Genomic DNA, 26,566 nt, shown 5'->3' with positions numbered 1-26,566 from the left:
TACGGCCTGTCTAGTGGCTAGAAAAGGAAAACAGACCTTTGAAATTCCGAGAAATTTATCATGTTCCAGGAATCCATCTCTGCCAGTGTTATTTTATCGTTTGCATCCCTTTCTACTGGAGAATAACACACTTACACTACCATATGGCATCAGTTGACTTGACAGCACCTGTGTGACCCCCAACCTGGAGGAGACCCACCGAGACAGAATAGGAATTAAACCCACAGCCCCTGATGCTACAGGGCTATGACCCTACACCCTGCGCCACTATCACCAGTGCGTTTTGAAGCGGATGGTTTTAAGCCGCGCGGCGGGTCACTGTGAATAACCCAGCAACAGCTCAGCGTCTCCCATTTCTCCCTGACACCCCCCGGGGATCACATGGCTCGACACGCTGGGCTTTGTTTTTTTGCAGACATGAAAGTTTTATCAGGTTCTCTATTATTCATCCAGCCGGTTTAATAGGCCCAGCAGAACTGGAGGAGCCCTTAACCACAACGGGAAGATTCGCCCGCCATGTATTCGCCGCAGGCCCCTCCCCCTTTCTGACACCTGTCAGCCCCTGTTCTTAATCTCCTGCCAAAGTGGACTAACTTTTGGAAGGTCTCCACTTCGTCTTCCCACCAGGCATGAGTAACATCTGGAAGGCGTCCCTTTCATCTTCTCACCCAGGCGAGAGAAACATCTGGAAGGTTTCTCCTCACCTTCCTGTCAGTCAAGTTCATCCCACACATGTACGTTTAAATTTATTCATTTAGCAGACGTCGTTCTCCAAAGTGGCAGACTGCTTAGAGTAAACAAAAGTGTATTTTGCAGCAGACAAAGAGCTTTAGATGACGACACCTACATGTTAATGCACGGTCCGCTTGCTCAGCACCATCAGTGTTGCTGGTGCACTTTAGAGGAGTAGCTGTGTACAGAACTGGTAGGAAAACTGAGGTGATCGTCGTCACAGATGATGTGATGCAACTTACTAAGCTGTCAGGAGATCAGGAGAGAAGCAGCTCTGAAAGAGGTGGGTTTGAGACCCTTTTTGGACGTTCAAAGGGATTCAGCAGCTATGAGGGACAGAAGGAGCTCATTCGATTATATCGGAACAAAAATTGAGAACCTGAACGCTTTCAATTTTGGACACCCTGTGAGCGGTACCACTAAGCTACCAGTTGTGAGGTACGGACCGATCAGATCCTGTAGATGTCAGCGTGCAGATCCTTTGACCGTCTTGTAGGTTGTACCCACGGTGTCAAAGTCAATACGGGGAACAAAAGGAAATTGGTGGAGAGAGACGAGGAGGGGAGATTCATGGCGAATAATATGATGTAATGTGACAACATGTGAAAGGTACCGCTTCTCCAGCGTTGCCGTGGTGAGCAGTTTGAGCTCCGGATCAGAAATTCATGGCAGAAGGAAGAAGGACCTTCTGTTCGCCGGCAGACCGGACAGACGACGGCACTCTCTGCTGACACACTCCGAGATCTTGGAGACGGCGGTCTGCCGTGATCGTCTCCAAAAGTGTCACATTCATTTCCCAGAAGTGTGACAAGCCAGGCTGCCTGCAGGGAGGGGGTGCCGTTGGGGGATGAGCTCGAGAGAACACGCGTGGGGCTGGGGGGGGGTGGCGACGCTGGCAGAGCCGGGTCAGAACCAGGGGCCGGTCTGCGATCCGAACCAGCCGTCCATCCGAACAGGATGGGATGTGACCTCTCTCTTGTGCTCCTCCGCTCCCGCCCACCCGGAACCCTGCGGGACCCCCGGCCGCTGTACGAGATCAAAGCGGGCAGGCTCTCCGTGGAGGATGACAAGAGGCGACGTCTTTTCAGCCGTGAGCCGAAACGCAGAACGCGCAGAGCCGCTTTTGTTTAACGCCGTCGCTCAATTGCCTTTCATTTGGCTGCTTTTGTTTCCCCTGCTCTCGCTCCCGGAGCCTCTCTGTGCGGCTCTCTCTCACCCGGCGCAGCGGCTGGGAGGTTGCCTGAGTGTGACGAGGGGGCGTACAATTATACTCGTATGTCTAGGAATATTTAGCAATATATATTCCTACACATAATATTGTCATCAGTAACAACGTCTGAGTGAAGTTAGAAGAGTAGCAGAAGGGGGCGTCACGGTTGGTGCTGCTGACTTATAATCAAAGGACCCAGGTTCGAATCCCACCTGCTGCTCTAGTACCCTTGATCGAGGTGCTTACCCTCACTGATACAGTAAAAAATGACCTAGCTGTATAAACAGGTAAATCAGTGTAACACACCTGCCCTCATGTTACCACGGATAGTCTCCTTACAGCCTCTTACTTCCTTTACCATGGTAACATAGCTTTTGCTACACCAGCCCTAAACAGTGGAAGTCCTTTGTTAACCACATCTGCTTCAATTTTAAATCCCTTTATTTAGCAAACAGCTCAAAACCATCTCTTGAGCTCTAAAGGGGAGCACGGCTTCAGTCCTCAGCTCAGCTGATATGGGCGTCCGCAGGAACGAGTTTTTCAGAATTTTCCAGAACTGCCTCAGTAAACATACAGCTATACATGTATAAAACTGTGCCCTATGAACGTTACTTTGTCTTTTACGTACAGCTGAATACCACTAAGACCACAATCTGGGGAGATGTTTTTACCTGACCGATATCAATAATATCGGCAATACAACGGATAAACCTTCACGCAGCTACTGCTGTAATGTAACGTAAATGTTTATACAATATATTAAAATATATATATATGTCTTGGAAGGTGATTAGGAATCGTCAATATTCGGATAAAGTTTTCCACAGCTACTCGTGCATTAAACATTGGTTCATATGGTGGAAAGAAACTGCACTTAAGAACCACACGTCCGCATCTAAGTCTCTCTTTCTGCTAATGTGATGAACTCACTGTGTTCTTCCGTGAGATGAACATCGTTTTCGAGAAAAGCGTCTGTTACATGAATAAATATACACCGATGAGCCACGACATTAAAACCATCTGCCTAGTATTGTGTAGGTCCTCCTTGTGCCGCCAAAACAGCTTTGACCCATCGAGGGATGGACTCCACGAGACCTCTCAAGGTGTCCTGCAACATCTGGCAGCAAGACGTCAGCAGCGCGTCCTTTAAGTCCTGTAAGTTGCGAGGCGGGACCTCCGTGGATCGGACTTGTTTTTCCAGCACGTCCCACGGATGCTCGATCGGTTGACATCTGGGGAATTTGGAGGCCGAGTCAACACCTTGAACTCTTTGTCATGTTCCTCAAACCGTTCCTGAACAATTTTTGCAGCGTGGCAGGGCGCATTATCCTGCTGAAAGAGACCGCTGCCATCAGGGAATAAATACCGTTGCCGTGAAGGGGTGCATGTGGTCTACAGCAATCTTTAAGTAGGTGGGACATGTCAAAGCAACATCCACATGAATGCCAGGACCTAAGGTTTCCCAGCACAACATGGGCCAGAACTTCACCTGTCAGCGGTTTTAATGTTGTGGTGGATTGGTGTAAAGTTTACATTTATTCATTTAGCTGACACTTTTCTCCAAAGCAACTTACAGTGTTGAGGTTACAATTATTTACCCATTTGTACAGCTGGGAGCAATTTTAGGGTAAGTACCTTGCTCAAGGGTACTATAGCCACAGGTAAGGCTTGAACCTGTGGGTCCAAAGGCAGTAGCACTAACCACTATGCTACCAGCTGTCGCACCTGTAAATATGAAAGTAAATGTAAATGTAAATGTAATACTGCTAATACTCGGAGGTCAGGCGAAGGGGAAACATGGAGGGTTTCACGCTGTTCGACCAGCTTTTCGGTCCAGACGATTCCACTCGAGGCTCTTTGAATTCTTCCAACTTTACATTTGCACAAGCGCAGCGCCACATTCGACTTGTTCTGTATCTAACTAGCTAATACACACTACCCACATTTTTAAAACTGCAGAGGCGAGATGGCGAATGCGAAGGAAACACCGGCTAGTTTGCTGGCGACACGAGCGGCAATGAGCCTAATTTAAATGGAGTAGAAATGAGCAGTTCACCCACAGACATAGTTGCACTCAATCAAATTGTCAGCAACAGGATGAGAAAATCCACATTTAGTACTAGTGGCATGTGGGGGGGGGTGCGTTTTTACGTTATTGATGGACACCATCAAGCTTCTCTCCATTTACTCGATGCAATTTGTTCCTCCATCTTCCATTCCCGCTGCGTCCACAGTCGGCGCAGAGCTTGAATAATCGAGAGGCGACCAGGAACGGGGCCGATATTTCAGATATATTGCAGATATTTCCTCCTTTCGCATGTCGTTCCGAAAGAGGCCTAAGTTACAGGGGCTCGGAGCGAATCCTGAAATGCAGCCGATCACGATTTTGACTTTGATTTTGAAATTTTGGCCAGTGATGTCTGTGTTGTGGCGAAAATAAACACTGAGATCCAAACAATGACTTAGCTGTGAGGTGTTGAGTCACGAACGCTATATGAGTCGGCGGTACAGCGCTACTGGCTTTGCCAACGCTAGGGCGCTAGCACACAGGACGCTAGGTTGCGCAACACGACGCAAGGATGCTAGCACACGGAACGCTACGATGTTAGCGCACGGGATGCTAGGCCGCTAGCACACAGGACGCTACAACAGTACCGCACAGGATGCCAGGGTTGCGCGGCAGGATGTTAGGACGCTAACACATAGAACGCTAGTATATTAGCACGCAGGACGCTACGACGCCACCACACAGGACGCTAGGATGTTAGCACACAGGAAGCTAGGATGCTACCACACGGAATGTTAGAGCTGCGCACACAGCAGGTATCGCGGGATGAAGGTTAATTTCTGAGAAAGCGCGATCGCTCGCTTCCTTCAGCGAGCGTACCAGGAGGGCCCGTTTTCCCCGAGTCCGTAACAGTCGCGTGCCGCGGAGATAAACGCGAAGCCGAGATTAAACAGCGATCGGCGTCCTTTGGGAGCTTCTCTCCAGAATGAAGAAAGCGATTAATGCCCTTTCCCTCCGCAGTTTCCCACGGCTCGGCCACCGAGTCCTCCTCATTACCCAGCCGGGGAAGCAGCTCCCGGGACTCGTCCCCATTATCCGCGCTGGCGGCAGAGGGCAGCTAAGCCCGTCTCTCCCATCGCCACAATTACCTTCTCGAATGAAGCCAGTATTACAAACAGGCTGTTCGACACGTTCGTAACCGTGGGAAATCAAGGTGCAAAACAGAGTGTGATGATGGCGTCTTTCTGGGCCATTAGCGACGAAAGGAGCTTGTTTTGCGCAGCTCCGTCCTGAGATCGCGACATTAGTTTGTTCTTTATAAACTCGTGTCGGACAGATCGGCCGGCTTGTTTTTGGGTGGTAGTACCTCTCCCACCTGCACGTTGACCGGGAACGCAGTAAGTGTGTATAACGGGATATGTCACATAACGTGAACTCCTTCATAAAATGAATCGGAGCAGTCAAAGATCCCCTAAGAAGTGGACGGTGTTTACAGTTTTGATGCCAGTGAAGGACATCAAAGCGCCGTCGACATATCAGAGCTGGACGTGCAGAGTGTCGCGGCATTAACACGTTTGTTGTTTTTATCATTTAGGAATGAGGCAAATCCGCGAGACTAATCGTTTTTATCATTTTTAAGCATTATTAACCACCCAGGTCTGGTTCCATCTGAGCGTGTCAAAGTTTTAATTCATTCAATTTGAGACTAACTGAGATCTAGATCTAGTTTCTTGGGGGAATTCGCTGACAATTACAGCACCAAAGTTCCTTTTATTATTTATCTGCTGATTTCTCCAAAACCATTTAGAGTGTTCCAGTTTTACACTACTTTTACACTGATGCTGACTCACCCATGTATATAGCTGGGTAGTTTTTTTACAGTATTAGTTCATTGTAAGTACCTTGATCAAGGGTAGCAAGAGTGTGGATTCGAAGGCAGGTCCTCCGTTTGCAAGGCAACGCCTCCGACCACTACGCCACCTTGTGGCCCTTCCTAAATATTCCAGCAGACTTCCATGTTGGGTAACTCTGCTTTGCCCTTCTGTTTTTCACTTCACTAATAACCATGGTACTGTGTTGGCTGACATATTGCTGTCCGTGTCCACAGCCGATCAGATTTGCCACCTTCAGTACGCTTTTCAGTACCTCACAGGGTGTTTAAGTAAACCGTGAAGGTGAAGGTAAAAGGGGAGGGGCTTATTGACTCGGCACCGCAAGTGGGACACTGATCATTCTCTCTAAGGACAAGGGCAATTTCATAGCTTCCAAGGACAGGAAACGTTAGACTTGGAGAGGAGCGTACCGCGGTACACAGAGCGTCGGTGCAGCCACAAAATGGCCTCAGCTTCGCTCCCGAGCACGACGGCAATAAAGCAAAAAAACATTTTTCCCTCTGTAATTTGAAGTGAGCGCAGGCCTCGAGGACTCCTTCTCGGCTGCGGCGAAGGCCATTTATTTGACACTCGCTGGCTGTTCCATCATCATCATCCAGTTACGTAACCTGATTGAAGGAGTCATTTTCTCGGAGAGAAATTTGATAAAGTCATTCAGCCTCCGTCTGCGGCAATTCCTTGCTGGTGGCGGTGCAGGCAAACCAAACGAGCTACAGTTGTTGACAACCCTGCCCATGTAGCACAGAAAGAGCATGTGTGAAACAGCGGGTGGCGTGGTGGTTAGAGCTGTCCTCCTGCAAACAGAAATGAGCCCTGCTACTGTGATTACCCTGAACTGATACAGTAAAAATTACCCTGCTGTACAATATTGTAGGTACATCAGTAAAAAGTTCATTATAAGACACTATGAGCTGCTTTAAACACACAGTGTAACAGTTAATGATACCAACAGGCACACAGTGGAATAAGTTGGAATGAGCGTCTCCTGTCCTTCAGGGCTGCTGAATCTCTTGTCAAAATTCTAGTAAGGTCTCTAAACAGACAGGTCTCTTTCACAGCCAGTTTTCTCCTGATCTCCTATCTACTCCATAACCTTTCAATACACACACACACACACACATACACATTTTCTGAACCGCTTGTCCCATATGGGGTCATGGGGAACCAGAGCCTACCCGGCAACACAGGGCATAAGGCCGGAGGGGGTGGGGACACACCCAGGACGGGACGCCAGTCCGTCGCAAGGCCCCCCAAGCGGGACTCGAACCCCAGACCCACTGGAGAGCAGGACCCGGTCCAACCCACTGCACCACTGCGCCCCCCCCTTTCAATACATTATCTGTTAAAACAATTTAACTCCCTATCAGTTCTACACGGAGCTACCCATGTCATGTGTACTGCTTAAAAGGCGGAGCTGGATTCAGTAACTGTACTTCGAGAATCACGTGTCCCGACTGGCATTTCTTCACCTGCTGTTGATGCACTTTTGTTCGCACTAAGCTGTGTGTAACTGGAGAAAACAGTCTGCTAAATGTCTGGTAAATAAATGTAAATTTATCAGTGGTATTCGAAATGAATGAGGGTCTTGGAAGCAATGGCTGCTCTTGTGGTGAAGCTCGTTAGGAGGAAAGAGCGGCGTGAAGCCGAGCTGATGAGAAACACAGCTGACGCAAACCGGCACGCCCGTTTGCTGGAAACACCGGGCGGTGAGGTGCGATTCGAGGCGCCGCTGGACAGAGGGCGAGAGAGGAGGTGTGACGAAGAAGAAGAGCGGCGGAGGCGTGGTGTGCCGAGTCCGGCTCCTTCCACCCCGGGAAGGCCTCGTTTCGTCTGCAAGATTAAGCAGGTCTGCACCTGCGCTGGGTCTGAGATTCTGATCGGGACGCGGGAGGCGGGCCGTTAGGCTTGGCAGTCGGTCCTTTATGGAACCTGCAATCAGATGGCTTCCCGCCTCCCGATATGCGCTCCGTGACTCACTCGACTGAGGTTCGAAGGCTGCCCCACGACTTTAAGCAGAGCAGCATACAACAATTTACCCGACGTCAGCGCTGGGTTTTCGCCGGAGCGGCTCACGTTACGGAGACCTGCCGAAATGCACTGCATAAAAACACAGCGCCTCTTGGGACTTGAGCCTACAACCCTTTGTTTGAAATTCCCACTTCCTAAAAATAGAGCCGCTCTCCGACTTGGCATTTCCTAAACGCCGTACCCTGAAGCAGCTTTATCCGTCCAGGGCTCGCCGATGTTTTGCGAAACAACGGGATGGCACGACTAATGAGAACACGGCATGGGGGCTTATTTTTCTCACGGCCGCGTCCCTCGGGGAGATCACGACATTCTGGTACAGGCAAACATCCCAGCTGGTTTTACATTGCGAACTGCAGCTCCATCGTGCCACAGCTGGACATCGACAGCTCCTCCACTGCACCCAGGGTTGACTTTTGTCTTTTTATTTGTTCATAAACTGCCCAAAGTTGCAGACGATCTTGTCGAAATGAGCTCCGTTCCCTCAGGAGGGCCCGAATCCAGATTCGCTTCCCCTGAACTTTAGCGCTGCGGTCCTACAGATGATGCAATATGTTGTTCATAAGCACTGGAGGAGGCAAACAACAGTTACCATCATGCTAGGTATGTGTAAACACGTATGGCAAGATGTCTCATCAAGACCAGCCGGAGATGTGGCCCAGCAGGTGGCGCAGCGGTTAGAAATGCTGTCTTGTACTTAAAGGGCCCAGGTTCAAATCCCGTTCTCCTGCTGCTGTACCTTTGATCAAGATACTCACCCTGAACTGAGCAAAAATTGTGCAGCTGTATAAACAGAAATGGGTAAATCATGGTAATTCTCTCTGGAGAACAGCATTAGCTAAGTAGATAAACTCCGCTCTGTAAGTAAAAGATCGGCTCTGTCGGCAGAGGAGAGAAACGTGAGCCGAGCCGGGATTTACTTGCGCGTTATGAACGCCTGAGACAGCACACCATGGATTTACTGCAGTCCTACATGTGCTTACTCTGCTCTGCACTATCACCGCTGGCTCCCCTACCCTGTTTGCGGACCTGTGCAGCGGTTCCCCTTTTTAAAGGCTATGAACACAGCAACTGTTATACCGTCTTTGTACCTTAAACATCGACCACACGTGGCTGCCGAACCGGCCGTTATGCCTCGGGGCGCCGGGTGGAGGGGGAGTCGAAGGAAAAAGGAGCGCTATTTAAGGTGGACGGGATGTTTGAAAGTTAAAAAAACAGTGTGACACGCTGTCAGGGACTCGATAAACACCTGGACATAAACTGGGCAGCACATTGGGCTCTGCGTGGGGGTAGGTGGCAAAGCAGCACCTGAACTGACATGTGGGAGATAGCAGGTAGCGGTTAAGGACACAGACACTTACATTTAGTAATTTAGCTAAAGCCTTTCTCCAAGCAGCTTACCCTGTGAGCTACTTACCCATTTATAGAGCATCATCTTTTTTACTCATCAGTTCAGTTTTGATCCAGGGTCTTAGAGTAATAGTGGGGTTCAAAATTGGCTCCTTCTAGTCCAGAAGTGTGGCTTTAACCACTATGCCACCTACTGCCCTGGTAACTTTTAATGTGAAGGTTGCCTGCTAAAGCCCTGTTCTTTGTCCCCCACCCCCACTGTAGTACCCTTGAGCATGGTATTTACCCTGAATTACTCCAGTACAAATACCCAGCTTTATAAATGGGTCACATGCTTCAAGTCGCTTTGAATAAAAGGTTTGGCACTGTACGAAATAATAAAAGTGAAAACACGGTTCTCGTGTGCAGCTGAGCTTAAAGCCGTATCTGCCGTCACACGCGCTGCGTGCTCACGAAAGGTTCAAACCGGCAGAGACACGGGGGACAGGAAGGAGCCCAGCGGTGCCATGTCAGATAGCCTTCCGCACCACAGAGGTGACGTGATAGGAGCGGTAAACAAGGATGCCAGGGGCTCGTCCTCAAGCGTGAACACAGCCGGCCCTGGGGTGCCGGGCGAAAAGGGCTCTGAAGAGAAATAACCGGAGTTACGCTGTTCCAGTTATGCAGACTCCCTGCAGCCCAAAATGCCTGTTTCAATGAGCCTCATCCAGGTGAATTATGTGCGGGTCACCGGGCACTCTGATTGGCTGCCAGGTTACAGGGGGTGTGGCCTGAGCTCAAATCTCAGTTACTGACTCACCAGAATGATTATTATACTTGTCTGATTCCTTCCTGCAACGCAGCTTACACTGTCACATGTTTATAATAGCGCCAAATATGAATACGAGTACGAATTAACACAGTAAAAATGACCCCGCCAGGAGCTGCAAGTTTGAATCCCACCTCCAGCTATAGTACCCTTGAGCAAGTTACTTACCCTGGATTACTCCAGTAAAATTACCTGGCTGTATAAATGAGTAAATAATTGTAAATTGCTCTGGGGAAAAGTGTCAGACAAATGTAAATGAGCTCCTACTGCAAATAAGTACCATGTTCACATGACTACACTAATCGGGGTGTGTGGTCATTCCGGGGTATCGTATTTGTGATTTTTTTCAAATGTGATTTTGTGACTCGGAGGAAAGTGTAACAAAAAGAGGCGCCTCGCAGTTTCTTGCGCAGCATATACGACAATTCCTTTGCCATTTCTGCTTTCAATATACGGTATAATAGCAATTTTTGTGTTGTATATTTGCAATACACTTGAATTGACATGAAGTGATTTTTATAAAATTATTTGTTCCGCTTTTCTGATTTTTTTTTTCCTTTTTTAAAAAAATTCTGGAAAATATATTAAAAATATAATATTGTGATGCACCTGAGCTCCAGGCATGTGGATGAACTGTACGCGCAAATGTAAACAGGCAACAATAATGGAATAAGGTAATTGGAGCTATGGAATTGTGGGTAAAGTGGTCACAGTGGTTAGAGACTCTCCGCAAGCAAGCAGTAAAATCACACGCGAGAGCAACGCTGAGGACACGTGATCGGGGTCGCGGCGCAGCCTGTCCGAGGGTCCGCCGTAGAAGCCGCCGGAAACGGTCGCACGCGCGGCGACGGCGTGCCGCTCCATCGCCGCGATTCTGCGGAATGCTGCTAAACCACTCAGAGTTGTAGAGAATTAGCGTGGCGGTGCTGGCCTCTGCATTCAGCGAGCTTTAGCGGGCTTTGTGGGACGCGGTGACTAATGCTGGCCGCTTCCCCGGGATTCTGGAGGTGTCAGACTTTCACTTAGCAGCAGGAACCGCGACATGAGTCACCGCAGAGGAGACTTTGCAGCCGTCGGAATGCAAACAGACTGCGCTTCAGAGTTTTTTTCCCTTTAATTTTTTTAAAGCGAGACACTTTCTGATTTTCCCATCCTCCAGAGCAGTACAGCAGAGCACAGGCCGAACGGAAGGGGAAGCTAATTCGACTTCTGCGGCTCCGCGAGCCGCTCACCGGCGGTTGCAGCGAGGCCCATTTTTTTTAATAATGGACCCCCTGGCGGGTGTTCCCCCCTTTCCGTGAGGCGGACGTCCTGTTTAGCGCCAACCGTCTTGCCTCCGCGGAGGTTCAAACGCACACCGATGGGAACGGCGGCCCGCTTTAGACGCCCTTATCTCATCGCTCACGTTCTGCGACTCGCTCTCTCAGATTAATGGCGCCGCCGATATCGGCAGTTGCCGGTTGCGCCGTTTCGACAGCTTTATCGCAGATATCATGCAAGTCGCCCCGTCTAGATTAACGACATGCCACACGGGGGCTGATATCACCACAGTTGTGTAAAAAGCCACAAAGACATGGTGATGGCGGTTGTAGGCCGTACATCACTGGCAGAGGACCCGGGGGGGGGCAGCCTGAGCCAGAGAAACAGTGGGTGCAAGAACATGGAGCTGAACACTGAGTTTGTCTCCTCAGATGGACGCACGTGCCTCTTCGATCCTTTTCCTTAAACCCTTCAAAACACACGTGCTGCCTCCATTAGCGAAGTCCAACGACGGCCGTCGGCCATCTTCCGTCAGGGCCGTGGAGTCGGTACACAAAACCTCCGACTCCAGCGCTACGGCACTTTTATTTATCATATAATAAAATAATAAACTAACCTATCATATAACAGGATACAGTAAGTAAAACAAAATGTAATGTAATATGTAACGGGACTATTTGTTGACTTCTGCTGCCTAACCCTAACCCAAACGGTAAGCGTACGTGTCCGCAGTCCTATCCTTGGCCCAAAAGTTACGCTTTATTTTAGGGGTCGGCTTATCCTGCGCATACAGGCCTAAAACTATATAACACGTCTGATTTTTGGGGCTCGACTTATACGGCGGATCGACTTATACGTCGACATATACGGTACATTTAGTTGGAGTCGGTACAGTTTTACCAACTCCGACTCGGACTCCGCAGCGCTGATTTCCAACGTCTAAAACTTTTGCACTTTCAAGATTTTCTCACTCTGGAATGAAAACCACAGCATTTCTTTCTCTGCCATCTTCATTAGAGCCGGGTCAAAGACATATTTTTTGGAATCTCAGTTATTTAACATTTACATTTGCATTGATTTGTTTAGCAGATGCTTTTCTCCAGAGTGACGTACAGCTCGGGGTACACAAAGTGCACCTCGCAGCAGATGAGCTGTAGATACCAGAAACACACCACTGTTTTGCCGACGCATGTGACACCAGCAGAAACATATAGAATTGACTCAGACAAGAACACAACGGTAATCACAGATGATTCAACACAAGTTTATGAAGCTGTCAGGCGATCAGGAGAGAAACTGGTTGAAAGAGATGGGATTTGAGACCTTTCTTGAATGCTAAAAAGGATTCAGCAGCTCTGAGGGACCATACCATACTGGAACCAAAACCAAGAGCTTACAGACTTTCAGTTTTGGGCCTCTCAAGAGTGGGACCATCAAGGCGGTTAGTTATCACTAACTGTATTGTGTTTGACAATTATTACTTAACTTATTTTAGTTTAATTTTATTTTATTCTAATGAGTGAAATGCATTTGCAAATTATTTTTCAATCACTTTTTTTTATAGTGATTGAAAATCTGTGCTTTCTACTGCTCAGATTTCAATTTGGGGTTTATTGGGAAAGTCAGCTTATTATGAAAGTCAGAGCAATTGAATTCCCAGCTTATCCAGACACAGACAGTGATGTTAGAAATTGTTCTTAAGGGTTGTCAAGGGAATGCAGACTCCTATTGACTACATATGTAGAGTTCTTCCAGAAACTTCTGTCCTCCACTTGTATTCTTAATGTTGAATAGCATGGTGGCAGAGTGAGTAGTGCTGCTGTCTCACAGTACCTGGGTGGTGTGAGAGGACAGGGGTTTGATCCCTGCTCAGTCTGTGTGGAGTTTGCATGTTCTTCCTGTCTCTGTGTGGATTTCCTCCTGGTGCTCTGGTTTCCTCCCACACTCCAAAGACATGCTATTCAGGTTCCCCCATAGTGTGTGAGTGACAGAGAGTGCATGTTCCACTGATGTATGGATGAGTAACCCAGTGTAAGTAGTATATCTAGCAGTGTAAGTTACCATGGTGAATAAGGTGTGTGGGCTGATAACACTGCATAGAGTTCATTGGAAGTTGCTTGGACAAAAGCATCTGCTAAATAAGTAAATGTATTGTTGAAAGGGCTATGTCTATTGTGGATGATGGTCATCCCTTTTTTTGAATTCAAACTTTTCCAAGCATCACTGTCCTTTTGAGAGAATCCAACCTTCTATTGATGTGACAGAAAGTAAAAAAATCTGAGTACACAGATACTGTAAGACTAATCCTCATCTCAGGTAGACTGTGTTCATCAAAGTCAACATGACCTGAATGTGTTTGCAAATAATCCCCTGTCTCCAAAAAAAAGAGTGGAAAAATGCATATTTTTCAGTATGTTAATGGAACCTATCCAGCTAATGAGTAATCTTGCCGTGTCAGACACCCCTGGGGGTAACATGGCTCTGGGTTTGACAGTTTGTAGGCTTGTGGAAATTGTTGCTGAAAGACTCCCTGTTCTTCGGTATTAAGGTCCTTTGAAAAATTGGTCACACTGGGACATTTGTTTAAATAACTGATCACATTCTGGCTTTTACATGTTTTTGGCACAAAAAACTGAAAGGCACCTCGTAATGTGGGTTCATTCTAGAACCTTATTAACGGAAAGCCAACCTTTCCACTCAGGTGATGAATTGATGTAAAATAGCTACATGAATATTCTTATTATTACACAAGGCCTTTCACTGGGTTGATCTGACATTCCAACTTGGGCTGTCAAGTTCATGGCCTAAAAAAACATAATTAGCACACAAAATGCATCAGTTCAAATCACAGTGAAAACTTTTGCTTATATATTGCCACATATTGCACAGGCATAAGAAAGTGGGTGAAAACTCATGCAAATTTATTTTTATTCTTACTTTTTGTGTCCGGGTGTGTTTGGAATTACAGATTCTGTTTCGCTGTGTTCATTTCATTGTGCAGAGTTCAGACTTATCATATAAAAATGACCTTATTTTACCAAAGAACATCCAGAAACTGAACTGTTGACGAATGAGAACACAAATTTTAAAATACTAGCAATATATGTATTTGAAAGCACATTTTTTAGACACATTTTAAAGTACAACTACTTGTTGTCGAAAAGTTTACAACTTCTGAAATATCGTTTGACAATGGTACTTGAAGTAAATGAAAAGACAAAAGTACAAAAGGGTGTTAGTGTTTGACCCAGGTCTAATCTCTACAGTTTTACACTCCAGGGCTACCAAAGCAAGTTCATCAGGAAGAAGAACTCATCACTTCTGTAGAACCCATTACCGAGATCGCAGACCCACTGGCTTTTTTTTTATTAGACAATCCCAGCCGAGTTCTATCATGGTTGCACAGTCCGGTGAGTTTCGGTCTGTTGGTGTGTATCACCAGGAAAAGTGTAGTTGCTCCCTTCATGTAGACCCATTAGCCAAAGAGCTTTCTAGTACATCACTTCCACTTCATTTACTGGAAAACAAGACACCAGAAGCCAACTCGTCCATGGAGTGGCCAAGTGATCAATGAGCCCTGATGCATGTGTCTGGCAAACCTTACCTCCATCTATATTCAAGCTTTTGAGAGGAAAGACATCATCCCTGACATGACAATGATGTTGGCCACAACTACACTGCACCTCAACTGCCTCCCATCTCCATTCTCCCTGGGGAGCTCATCAGTTCCTGTGGGTCACACACACACGAAATTTCCCCCTCCAGCTCTTCTTGACACCGGCTCTGATAGATGACATGTGTCCATTAGGCCTTGACAGGACACTGAATTTCACTACAATCAACACCAGAACTGGAGACCTGTTGGCGAGGTCCACAAGGCTCAAGTGGTTACTCGCGATTCTCTCCTCGTATTACTGGTGAGCACCAGTAAAATCATTTTACCGATGCTGTAAAAGCAAGTCCAGAGAGTCTTTGCACGTAATACCCTCTCCAGAGGACGTTCTCTGGATGTTCTGCATTACCTAGCTGAAAATATCGACGGGTTCTCTTGACGGAAACTGGGGTTTGGTGGATTTGTATTGGTCGGCGTTTGCACCTGACCAGGGAGCCGTTGCCGAGGCGATGGCTCTCTCGCAGAAGAGGAGACGTGGAGGACAAAGATGGACTTTTGACCTTCGCACATCTCCAGAGATCTCTTCGGGCTTCAGACTGTCTGCTGTCAGAGCAATAAAGCAACAGAAACGACTCTCCTGCCCGTTTGCCGACAGTCAGAAGCCAGAAGGAGCCAGCAGGCCGAGACGCCGGTTTCACCGTAAACCACAGAGAGCCGCCCGTGTCTCTCAACAGGCCTGAGGGAACGCGCCGCTACGGATCGAGGCAGACTTTCTCAAGCGATCCGCGTTTCGTACGCAGCGCCGATACTGCCATGAGCTGCTTCCCAGGAGGAAGAGGGAAAAAGCCCGGCGATGATAAACAACAAGAATTACGACGCAAAATCGTGGCCTTTGGATGAGTAGCTTGTTGAATGAAAACAAAATTAAAATGTAGTCGATCAAAATAAGATCGCCGAGAACGAGGTTTCATTAACGTCTAATGCAGTATTGTCCGTTATGCTAACTGATAGCATTTTCTCTTTTCTTTGTTCGGAATTATAGCCTGGTTGCTAATGCGTATGCGGAGAGGGGTTATAATAAAGTGGCACGAACGCTAAAAAGCGCCACATGAGAGACCACTGTGTCCAGGTGACGGAAGCTTTTCTCGAGCCGGATCCAGGTGCTATAAATAAGCGATCGTGACGCCGCTCCGTCGACTCGGCATGGGGGGCGGCTCCGGCGCCGGTGACAGACGGCTGGGCGGGAGGAGACTCACCACGCCTGGGACTTCCTCCTGGGCATACTCTGTCGCAGCCACTTGGAGTGTGGAGTCAGGTGGTAGATGAGCTGGCGGCAGATCTTGTCGGAGTTCTTGAGGGTGTCGGCATCCTGCAACAAAGCCTGTAGTGAGCCCCGTCGCACTTCGTCCCATCCCCCCCCCCACCCCGTGAAACAAAAGGTGTGACCGGAAAAGAACCACCAACTGCCACTCAGAAGAGCCACATGGCTGGGGATCTGCTCAACGTATAAGCTGCCAGTCTCCATCAGCCAGTGGTCCTCCAACCCATCACCGTAACCTCTTTGGGTTCCCTACATCCAGACAGGACTCGGCTGTTGTTTCCTCAACACCGGTGAGGCCGAGGTCATTCGTTCTTGTCCAGACCTCTGACTTATCCGCCACATCTAACGAAACGGGAGGGAAGCTTTAATATTATCTGGAGAACTGCTCTCCTGGCCTTCTCTCCTCCTCGCTGAGAAGTGCTAACTACAGTTTGTCCTCGAACCGAAAACATAACCGAAAAGAGTTAAGGAGCCGCAATAACTCGAGAGAAGGTCAATTCAACACAGCTTCCAACACACAAACATGCCTAACAGACTTTTGATAGTAGCCTGAGCTATTTCCATCTCCTAGGTGCACATGATAATACAGCCTTGTTGTCCATTTGATACGACTGCAAAGCGGCCACATGGTCAGTTTCCCTCCGGTCCCATGTCCGTGTCACAGCCGCGCACATGGCGTGCAACATGCGCTCAATCGAGGCCATATGCAAAGGTATAGTGCTGTTCAATATTTACAGCTAATTGACGCGGAATAAACAAAGGCCAGACTAGACCGTGATGCAGTCTAAATAGGAAGGATGGCGATCCAAGCGCTTCAGCATCTGAATTCAATTTTCTGATGCTGTTCAGAAATGAGGCTCACGCTGAATTTTAAATTACTTTAAAAAAAAAAGAAAGAAAGAAAAATCAGCCGCTAATGTAATGGACTCCAGCAGGCAGGAAGGGAAAGGAAATAAAAGCAGCAGACAACAGCTTGACAAACATCCCCTCCGGCTTCCCCCAGATCTCCCACGATGAGGGATGGCCTTTGCAGAGCCTCGCGGGCAATTCTATCAGGCAACTCTTCAGACGTGAAGGAAATATACTAATGCACCCCCTCGGTGCTAAGGATTGTGGGATGGCAGGCAGCGAGGCAGATCGGTTGCTAGTCGCCCACTTCGCTGCCTCCTGGCGCCCTCCTTGCCCTCACGTCCGTCCCCTGTGGAACAGGCAACGATTTGTTACGAAGCCACTAATTGGGTAAATAGGACGGCAGCCCATGTTGCACTGGACTGTCTAAGTATCTTGGGGAGAGGTTGGCTGGGGAGGAGGGGGGAAATAATTCTGCAAATCAAAACAGAGGTTTTGCTGCAGCTTAAACAGACTTAAAAGAAAGAAAATGAGCTGAAATCCATCACTTTTAACCTGAACCATCTTTTGCTGCTGGTTTTTCTTGACAACAAATGGATCAGCAGCAGAATTTTGAGAAGCGACCCATCTCGGGAGTAAAAGTGCATTCGGATTTGGGCTTCTCTGTATGTCATGTGACTTTCTGTCGATCCCACGTTGCAAACTTTGAACAGGTGCACAACTCAAACCGTATGGGGTTCACATGAAATCACACAACCGTCAGAGAAAATCACCCAACAAATCAAAACCCATTCTGCTGCACAGCATGAGCTCCACATCATAGGACTTTTCTTACAACTACTAGCAAAAATTTGCTTAACTCTTCTGCCAGTTAAACACCGGACACAGAAAATGGGCGATACAAAGGAAAGGTTAACCATACTGCACAGCGCTTTGTCAAATTCTTCTATCGATTTATCTCACATCTTTGTGAGGCAGATGAAAGACAAGGAAAACTCATTCTAAGCTGCCCATTCAGCTAATAGAGCTTGGCTCATGGGCAAGTCAACATTAACCTGAAATGTCCTTTTCAAAGCTGTGTTTATGGATTTTGAACAGGATTTAGAAATGAACATGAGGAGCCATGAGAAGATCTAACTGACCTACAAACATGAGAATAACGACAGCGGTATCCCTGAAACATCCCTCAGGAGACCTTCAACCCCGTGGAAGAGCACCCACCTTTTTGGGGCATTGCATGTCCCGTGCCAGGCTGAGCAGGAGCTCATGGGAGATTGGGTCCACTAGGTTCAGGAAGGCTGCGTTCTTGTAAAGAATGTCATTGAGAGAGGTACCTTCTAACCCCAGATCCTGCAAGACAAAAGGTTGAATATTGTTGTCTGTGTTGTAAAACATTGTGTTGTACATGGATACCATTTACAGACAGTCTGCTAATTTACCGTCAACTTCATTCATTTCAAATGAAGAACAAGAATTCAAAAGTCTATTCTGCTGGTTCACTCAAGTCATAACTTATAAGTCAAATATCGATAACAGAATTCTGTTTTAACTTACTTGTGTTATATCTGTAATTTTGTTATTACTATTTGTACTAAGGAACGGCAGACTTTGGCTCCGAAGGTTGCCGGTTTGAGCCCCGCCTCCGGCTGTAGTGCCCTTCAGCAAAGTGTTTGCCTTGCAATTGCTCCAGTACCTTTGCCCAGCTGTGCACCTGGGTATATAGTTGTGGCCCTGCGATGGACTGGCTCCCCATCCAGAGTGTGCCCCCCCCCAACCCCTTCAGCCTTGCGCCCAATGTCTCCGGGATAGGCTCCGGCTCGCCACGACCCCGCTCGGGATAAGCAGTTATTGAAATTGGTTGGTTGGTTGGTATTTGTACTAATTAGGATTAAAACCTTGCTCAGAGCTCTGTGTCACTCTGGTAAGAAGAGTGCTCTATAAAATAAATTGCACTGAATTGAACTGAATAAACACTATTGGACCTGCAGGTCCCAAATTGGTCATGTTCCATTATCTCTAAAGGGCCTTTCAGATTAGCAGTGAACCTTACCTAACCAGAAAGCTTGGTAGACCACAGTGCATGCTAGGGCCACAAGTAAATTTGTGTAAACACAGGTGCTGAACCGTAGAAGACCAAGGTATCGAGCACGGTGCTCAACAGACAGGGTCGGTCTTAGGGTATCGTGTAATTGAAGCACTGTGCCTTGAGTCACACTGCAGCCTTTACACACCATTCAGATAGAGACACAAATTACAGGAGACAACTTGCATGTGAGTGTCGAGGCAAGCAGTTGAGTGTTCAGGTGTTAAACAGGCTCCGAGGCACGGAGGCTTCACATCGTGATGCACGGACTTGTCTATAAATCATCACACAGGGGAAAAGACAGGGACAGTAACCGAAGTTCCCAACCCAACGGGTGACCTACTGTCCCTTCAAGGTGTTCTTCAGGTGTGTGTAGACTCACCAACTGAAAGACATCCACAGTCCAGAATACCCTACCTCACAAGTCTTTAAATATCATAGAGAAAACACAAAAAATGGACTCTGAAACAATTTTGCTTTGAAAAGACGGCGTATGCAAGAGTTGCTGTTTCACTCACGGCACCCACGCAAAAAAACAGCTGAAGGAAATGGGAACAGGCCAGAGTACTGTGCCTTGCAGCACCCCGTGGGCCCACTCAGGATATAGGGGCCTTGGGAGCCCTTTCCCACGGCTGTGGATGTAACTCATGAGGTCAGGCATTAGCAGAAAAGCAGAGCAGTGAATCCGTTGAACCTTAATGTTTGGCCATTTTTTTTTCTTTTAATATACAGGGCATTATTTCCTCCAGAGAGCACTTATGGAATATCATGGTGCCAGAATCATTCCCGCAATGCTCCTGTTATGGAGATCGAAAGGATATTTGCTAAATAATTCACCGTTTGCAGTCGAGCGCTTCTAACTTCAGGAGTGTTTTCCAGCTTCGTCCATTTGGTGCCGAGACCGAGAGCTGAGTTTAATGTCATCTGCAAGCGGGCATAACTCGCAATTGTGGCGTAAAGAAAAAAACGAGCCCCGAATCTATCTTTGGAGCATCTCCTTGGGGTGCCGCCGTTGATTCCGTTCCCGCTATCCCATCCTGCCAAAAAAGGCCCTAACCCAAAAAAACACTCCCGTCAGGAAAGTTCATAACAAACGATATCTTTCGACGGAGCAAAAAGTACACATCAGATGCACTGCTCATTCGGTGTCGCGCCCACGCCCTCGTGCCAGTCAAGCGCACCCGCCCCGAATTAGAGCGGCCAGGTATAAAGGAAGCCGTGCCGGCTCGTCTGGTTACGGAGCCTCGTTGAGTTTACCCGCTTCTCCCGCAACAACGAAAGAACCCCACGTACCTCCTCGTCCTTCCAATCCCTCTTTATCCTTTACCCTTCGTTCCCCGTTTGCCGTCTTCCCGGTTTCGGATCTCCCGTTTCGCCCGATCAACTTAGATTCCCGTCTCGTCCCAAGAACAACGTCTGCGCCCCGACTACGATCCTCGCTTACTCCTTGTTTTGGTTTTCATAATAATCGATCTGGCAGTCGGGTCCGCACCAGCTCCTCGGTCTCCCACCCTCATCCCTGACTTTCAGTCCCAAACAAGGTGACGTTTCAGGGCTTTGCTCTTTGAAGACAGAGCGGGGAGTAAAGACCAGAAAGAGGCGACGCGAGCTGTAGGTGGGAACGTCGATCCAAACAAGACCATCGACTGAAACCGAGGGCAAGGACACAGCTGCCTTTGAGACCAAATGAAAAATTAACAAGCAAACAAAGGGCCTCTTTTTTTCTGAAAAAGAAGACCGATTACTTGGAACCGCAGCCGATCACTTTCATTTTCCTTGTTCTCATTTTTGCAATAGAGCGATGCACGGCAGGGGCCCCCGCGTCTCAGACAAAGCCGCTCCGCCGCGTCCTCGTCGAAACGGAGCCGCGGCGCTGCAGGGAGACGAGCTGCGTAAAGTGGCGAGGAAAGGGAGATGGGGATTACGAGGAAAGGGGGTCACACACGGGCTGGAATGGGCTCGTGGTTATGAACGGATTGAGCACGAGGTTAGGGGTCACACATTAATGCTTTCCATGGAAAAAAAACAGACCGGCTGTGATCCTTCCGCAGAAATACGGCTCCCTCCCGTTTGTTGCTCATGCTATTCGTGTGGAAATAAACAATCGAATTAATTCCTTATGGTCCGGTGAGGTGAGCACGGACTCGTTCGCGTCACCTGGATGCGCCACAGGTGCTGTTTCTAGGATCGCTCGGCTGTCTCCTTCTGGAACTCGACCGAAGGGCGGCGTCACCATCCTGGCAGTTTAGCACAGGTTCAATGACCTCCGCTAGGGATGCGCAACCACATTATCATCGAACGCATCCATCAATGTTCCGTCACGGCGCTAAAGAGGCTTCGGCAAGCTTTACCGCGCTCACACGCTGGCCATAAATCCTCAGCGTCCTCGTGAGACACACACACGCATCCTTGCCGGCCCACAATACACACGTCTAATTCTTTGCTTGCTGATAACATAGGGTCGAGACTAACTTAATAAAGCCGGCAGAGTTCACGCAAAGCACCCGGGTACTGGCGGCCTGCCACGAGCCTGCCACGCCCCAGGGGCCTTCTGGGTAATTTCCTCCCGTTGATTAAGGAGGCGCTGCACTCCACTCTGTCAAGCCCTCCACGTAATTAACTCTAAATAAATAAAAAAATTAATCTAAGCAGCCGCTGTTTGAGTTAGAGGCTGTCAGCTGCGAGCTGGCGAACAAAACCCAGGCCACCGCCACTGCGTCCTTGCCAAGAGAGTGCGTTGTCACCGTGCGTGAGCATCGCCACGGCGACGATATGCCCGGCGGTAACAAACGTGGTGAGAATCCCCATAATGGGAAGCCCTCATTAGGCAGCTGGGTGTCAGGAGGGCTCCTCGAGTGCTCTGATGAATAATGGTCACGCCGGCACCGAAAATGCACACTTCTACTTTCGGAGCATCTGCAACCAAGCGGCTCATGCCCTCCCATTTACATTAATTTATTTGGCAGACGCTTTTCTCTAAAGCAGCCGCCGATGAACTCTATGTAGTGTTATCAGCCCACACACTATGGGTGAACCTGAACAGCATGTCTTTGGAGTGTGGGAGGAAACCAGAGCACCCGGGGGAAACCCACACAGACACGGGAAGCACATGCAAACTCCACACAGACTGAGAGGGGATCAAACCCATATCCTCTCACACCACCCAGGTGCTGTGAGACAGCAGTACTACTTGCTGTGCCACTGTGTTGCCCATACATACTCCAGTGTGTATTCCAGAAGAACGAGATTGGACGTTCTTCTGGAATACACACCAGAGCAGACATGTTCTAGCCTCTTAAAGATATGCCATTCTGGAACGTTTCATATTACATAGCAATTGCGGCCGCGGACATGAACACACAAATGAATACACACACACACACACCTGCATTTGTGTACGTTGAACACAACAGGCAAAGGGACACTAAAAGCCATGAAGATCCCCAGCAGGACACGCGTAACAAACGATCAATTCCATTCCAGATTTCGCGGCTGAGTTGCACGTATACGTTATGTTCGAGTGCATCTGTTGACACAATGTGGTTGATAACGCACTAATAGAGTCCGGCAAAGCAGACGCCTCTATGAATTTTAAAGTGCTATATAATTAGGGAAAGGAGAGATGCATTTTACTTACAAATTGCACGTTAGATGAGGTGAGAGGCTGAATTTGCTTTTGCTGCGTGATATTTCCTAATGCATGTCTTGCAGAATGACCTTTGATAGGTGGACTTTCACCGCTGTAATGATGGATTCGTGCTGCAGATTCATACTGTCTGGTACCATAATGTACTTCGCTGGATGTAACTGAAGTGGGCTGATGCAGCATTTACAGCCGTTGCGTTGTAATCGAAGGGTCTGGGTTCGAATCCCCCCTGCTGTAGCACCACCGATCAAAGCACACGTCCTGAATCAATACAGTAAACACTAGCTTGCTGTATAAATGGGTAAATCACTGCAAATCACTGTAAAGTTGACTGATATACAAACCTCACACTGTGAGTCACCTTGGGGAAAGGGGTTAGATACAAGTGGTTCACAATACCTGAACCAGCAGTTGGGAACCTAATTTTTGATAATATCTGGAAAATAAAAATGCAAAAGAGGTCAAACTGAGAGAAAACCTGTAGAAAATATATTTGCGTTGTTTTAATCAGTAACGGGAGCTGAATGCAGTACGTTAACAAAACAAGGTGAGATGCATTTATTCATATAGCAGATGCTTTTCTCCAAAGCAACTTACACTGTTAAGACTAGAATTACTTAGCTATTTATACAGCTGGGTAATTTTACTGGAGTAAATTAGGGTATGTACCTTGACCAAGGCTACAACAGCCTGAAACAGGAATCAAACCTGCAACTTTTGGATCCATAGGCAGCAGTGCTATCTTTGTGGGTTGAGGTTTGGGAGCCTGGACACCGATAACTGACTGTCACTCATCACCCCTCCCCGTGTGCCACCGATGATCCAATCTCAGCCTATTTGGACGAGGTCTCGCGCCCGGAACAGAGACGTTGCGAGGCCTGAACTGCAGCGGGCCTGGATGCCCCTCTGGAAGCACGTGATGCTGGCTGGCAGAAAGAAGCCAGAGCGCAGCGATGACTAAACCTCCTGCCAGAACGTGGGGGCTCCGCTTGGGAGAGTCGGCCATTGGCAGGTAAACAAGGCAAACTGGGAACGGACCCGACGTTCTCAGGCCAAGGCAGGGCGAGCTCAGGCGAGGAAATCAATCAGCCAGGCTTTGCCTGACCCCCCCCCCCGGGGCGGCCAAGATGTCCCGAGAGGCGGCCGGTGAACAGGAGATGGAAAATGACCTGCGAGAAGCAGGCATGACCAGCAGAAAGTGGAAAACGCGCAGCAGCGCCCACTCGGGTCCCAACACGGCACCGATGGTCGTAGCACTCGTCCCGCTGGCAGTCGACAGGCAGCCGAGAGGAGCACGACGAATGAAAACGCGCACATTAACTCGGCACCGATGCAAATGAGGGCCTCAGCCAATGAGCACGCAGCTGTTGGACTCCGCCCCGCCTCCCGCTTCGTCTTCCACGGTCAGGGAGTGGAAAGGAATGCCTTGCAGCAGTTAGATTACTGGGAAGCTCCAAAGGTCCAACCTCCGCCCCCACACACCCCCACAACCCCCATGCCACCCTCAGGAGGGGAGGTAAGCGGCCAGACGCTCGCTTTCCCATCATCCTTATGGCAAGGCCTGACTTGTTCACCTCACCTCCTGGGGCTCCCTCTGGAACCGCCCACACTCTTCTGCCCCGGAGGCAGCATCGCACGCGGACCCCCTGCGGAGGGCGCAGCAGATGGGGCTCGCTCCCCCCGTCTCCAAGCGACGCCGCTCCGGGCAAGGACCCGGACGCCCACGCGCTCTAAGCTCCGTGCCAGGAGAACTTCCAAGCGGGAGGAGGACAGGAGAAAGCACACACGTACACGCGCACACAGGTTGTTGGAAAACCACACCTGTGCTCGCCAGGCACATCGATTTCATCGACACGATGCAATTTTGGAATGAGCGTCATAAGACCTGCGTGTGTGCGCTGTGGGGCCCAGGTGCAGGTGGGCAGCTGATGGAGACTCTCAGGAGGTCTGCGCTCTTTCGGACCCGCGCGGTTACATAACGCCCCGCGACCCGCGTGAGAGAGCCCACAATCGTGACACGAACCGGCCGCCTCAACTTTCCTCTGTCTGCGCCGAGTGCGTGTAGGCGTGCGATTGGATGCGCTGGAAAATTCCAAAACACTTGGCACACACACCGACCGATGAGCGGCAAACATCCGATCGCGGGCCGGGGATCGGGGAGCGTTACCCACGAGTCACTCAGGGAGGGGATCAGCGGGTGATCAATAAGCGGTCGATGAAAACCCTTCACCGGTGGGGGGGCACCCAGAGAGCCCAGTGTCTGCTGTCTGAGTGAACCGAGTAAAAATCACAGTTCACACACGGAACGAAAAGGATCTCCATTCATTCCCCCACATGGCACATGATCTGCCTTCTCGCAGCCTGTGTATGACACTTGACAGGGTCACGCGTGCACCGACACGTTCGAGTACCGGGAGGAGAGGTGATCCCTGCCGTCTAAGCAGGGCGAACTCTTGTCGTCCGAGGACTGCTCCCAAGGACAGGACACCCGACACCCGACACCCAACACACCGACCGACCCTGAGATGAGGTCAACTCGCGACGGCACCCCGGATGACCCCCGCAGCGAGAGCTGCGACGCCACCGGCGGTGACCCCACGAGCAGCGCCCTTTGCTTTGCCTTTGCCTTTGCCTTTGGGACGTGGGACGGCGGTGCCGATGGTGGCGACGGTGGCGACGCCGGTGCCGCCGCCGCTCTCCACCTCAGTCATACCCACCTTCCTCAGCAGTTTGAGCACGTCCACCGCCTGCTCCACCTTGCACTCGCGGAGCAGCTTCTGGATCTCGCGGATCCACGCCACCCTGCGCACGTACGGGCTGTGCTTGGGCTTGCGCAGCATCCCGGGCAGCTTGTCGGAGCGCAGCATCAGCGAGGCGAGCAGCAGGTCCCCGGCGGCGCGCCCCCCTGCGCCCCCCTGCGCGTCCCCGGGGCCGTCGCGCGGCTCCCGCCTCCTCCTGGCGAATTTGGCGTCGCCGTCCAGACTGCTCTGTCTGCTCAGCCGGGAGCCCATCCTCGCGAGGCGCCGAAAGCTGCAGCAGGGCACCGACGAACGAACGAACGGAAGGACGGGAGCGACGATCCGCGCGGCTGCGACCCTTTCAACTTGACTGAGGGGAGCGAGCGCGCGCTCGCGTCCCGTCCCCGCAAAGTGCCCGGCTCCGTCCTCCGTCCTCCTCCTCCTCCTCCTCCTCCCCCCTCCGCTCTCCAGCCGCTTGTTTCACTCGCGCTGTTACGGGAGCCGCGAGCGCACGCGCGCGCTGCGGTCGCGAAGCAACAATGTGTCGTCCGTCCGCACTCGCCTCGCCGCGCTCGCGCTGCGCTCGTGCCGCCGACCGCCGCCGCCGCCGCTCTCGAGCCGTCCACACGGCGCTGTTTGTGTCTGCGCTCCTGCTCCGTACCACGTGACGCGCCCTGCGGCCGCTGTCCAATCAGCACCAGCCGAGCCCGCGCCTCTGTTTATACTGACACGGGCCGCGCGTGGCCTGAACTTCGGGACGGGTGGCTGCTGTGAAGGGTTCCCCCCCCCAGCTACCCCAGCCCCACCCCCCGGACCGCCCTCCGATGTCCACCCGATGGTCAGAAATCAGTGGGATAGTGAAAAAACCACAGGGAATAAAGAAGGCGAACTATGATCTTCATTATCATCATCATCATCATTATTATTATTTAGAAGACACCTTTTTAACAGGATCATTCCATACACTAAATTACAAACTCTCTAGTCACTGATATGTTTTTTTCTGCAAAACAGCATAACACACACACACA

The 26,566-nt window shown here is 49.6% G+C and overlaps 1 protein-coding gene across 1 annotated transcript in view; it reads right to left on the bottom strand.

Annotated features, from left to right (window-relative positions):
- Positions 1–26,204, bottom strand: part of lrrc75ba (leucine rich repeat containing 75Ba) — a 35,746-nt gene extending 9,542 nt beyond the window's left edge. Inside the window, exons 1-3 of the mRNA XM_029259337.1 lie at positions 25,515–26,204; positions 18,290–18,418; positions 16,155–16,267 (exon numbers count right to left, since the gene is read on the bottom strand). Coding sequence (XP_029115170.1) covers positions 16,155–16,267; positions 18,290–18,418; positions 25,515–25,808 — 536 coding nt within the window. The 5' untranslated portion in view covers positions 25,809–26,204. The remainder of the gene's footprint in view (positions 1–16,154; positions 16,268–18,289; positions 18,419–25,514) is intronic.
- Between the last annotated feature and the right edge of the window lie 362 nt (positions 26,205–26,566).

The sequence above is a fragment of the Scleropages formosus genome, chromosome 17 (assembly GCF_900964775.1).
Source record: "Scleropages formosus chromosome 17, fSclFor1.1, whole genome shotgun sequence".
Taxonomy (NCBI): domain Eukaryota; kingdom Metazoa; phylum Chordata; class Actinopteri; order Osteoglossiformes; family Osteoglossidae; genus Scleropages; species Scleropages formosus.
Note: the sequence above shows the minus strand (reverse complement) of the source record. Positions and strands in the feature narration are given on the sequence as shown.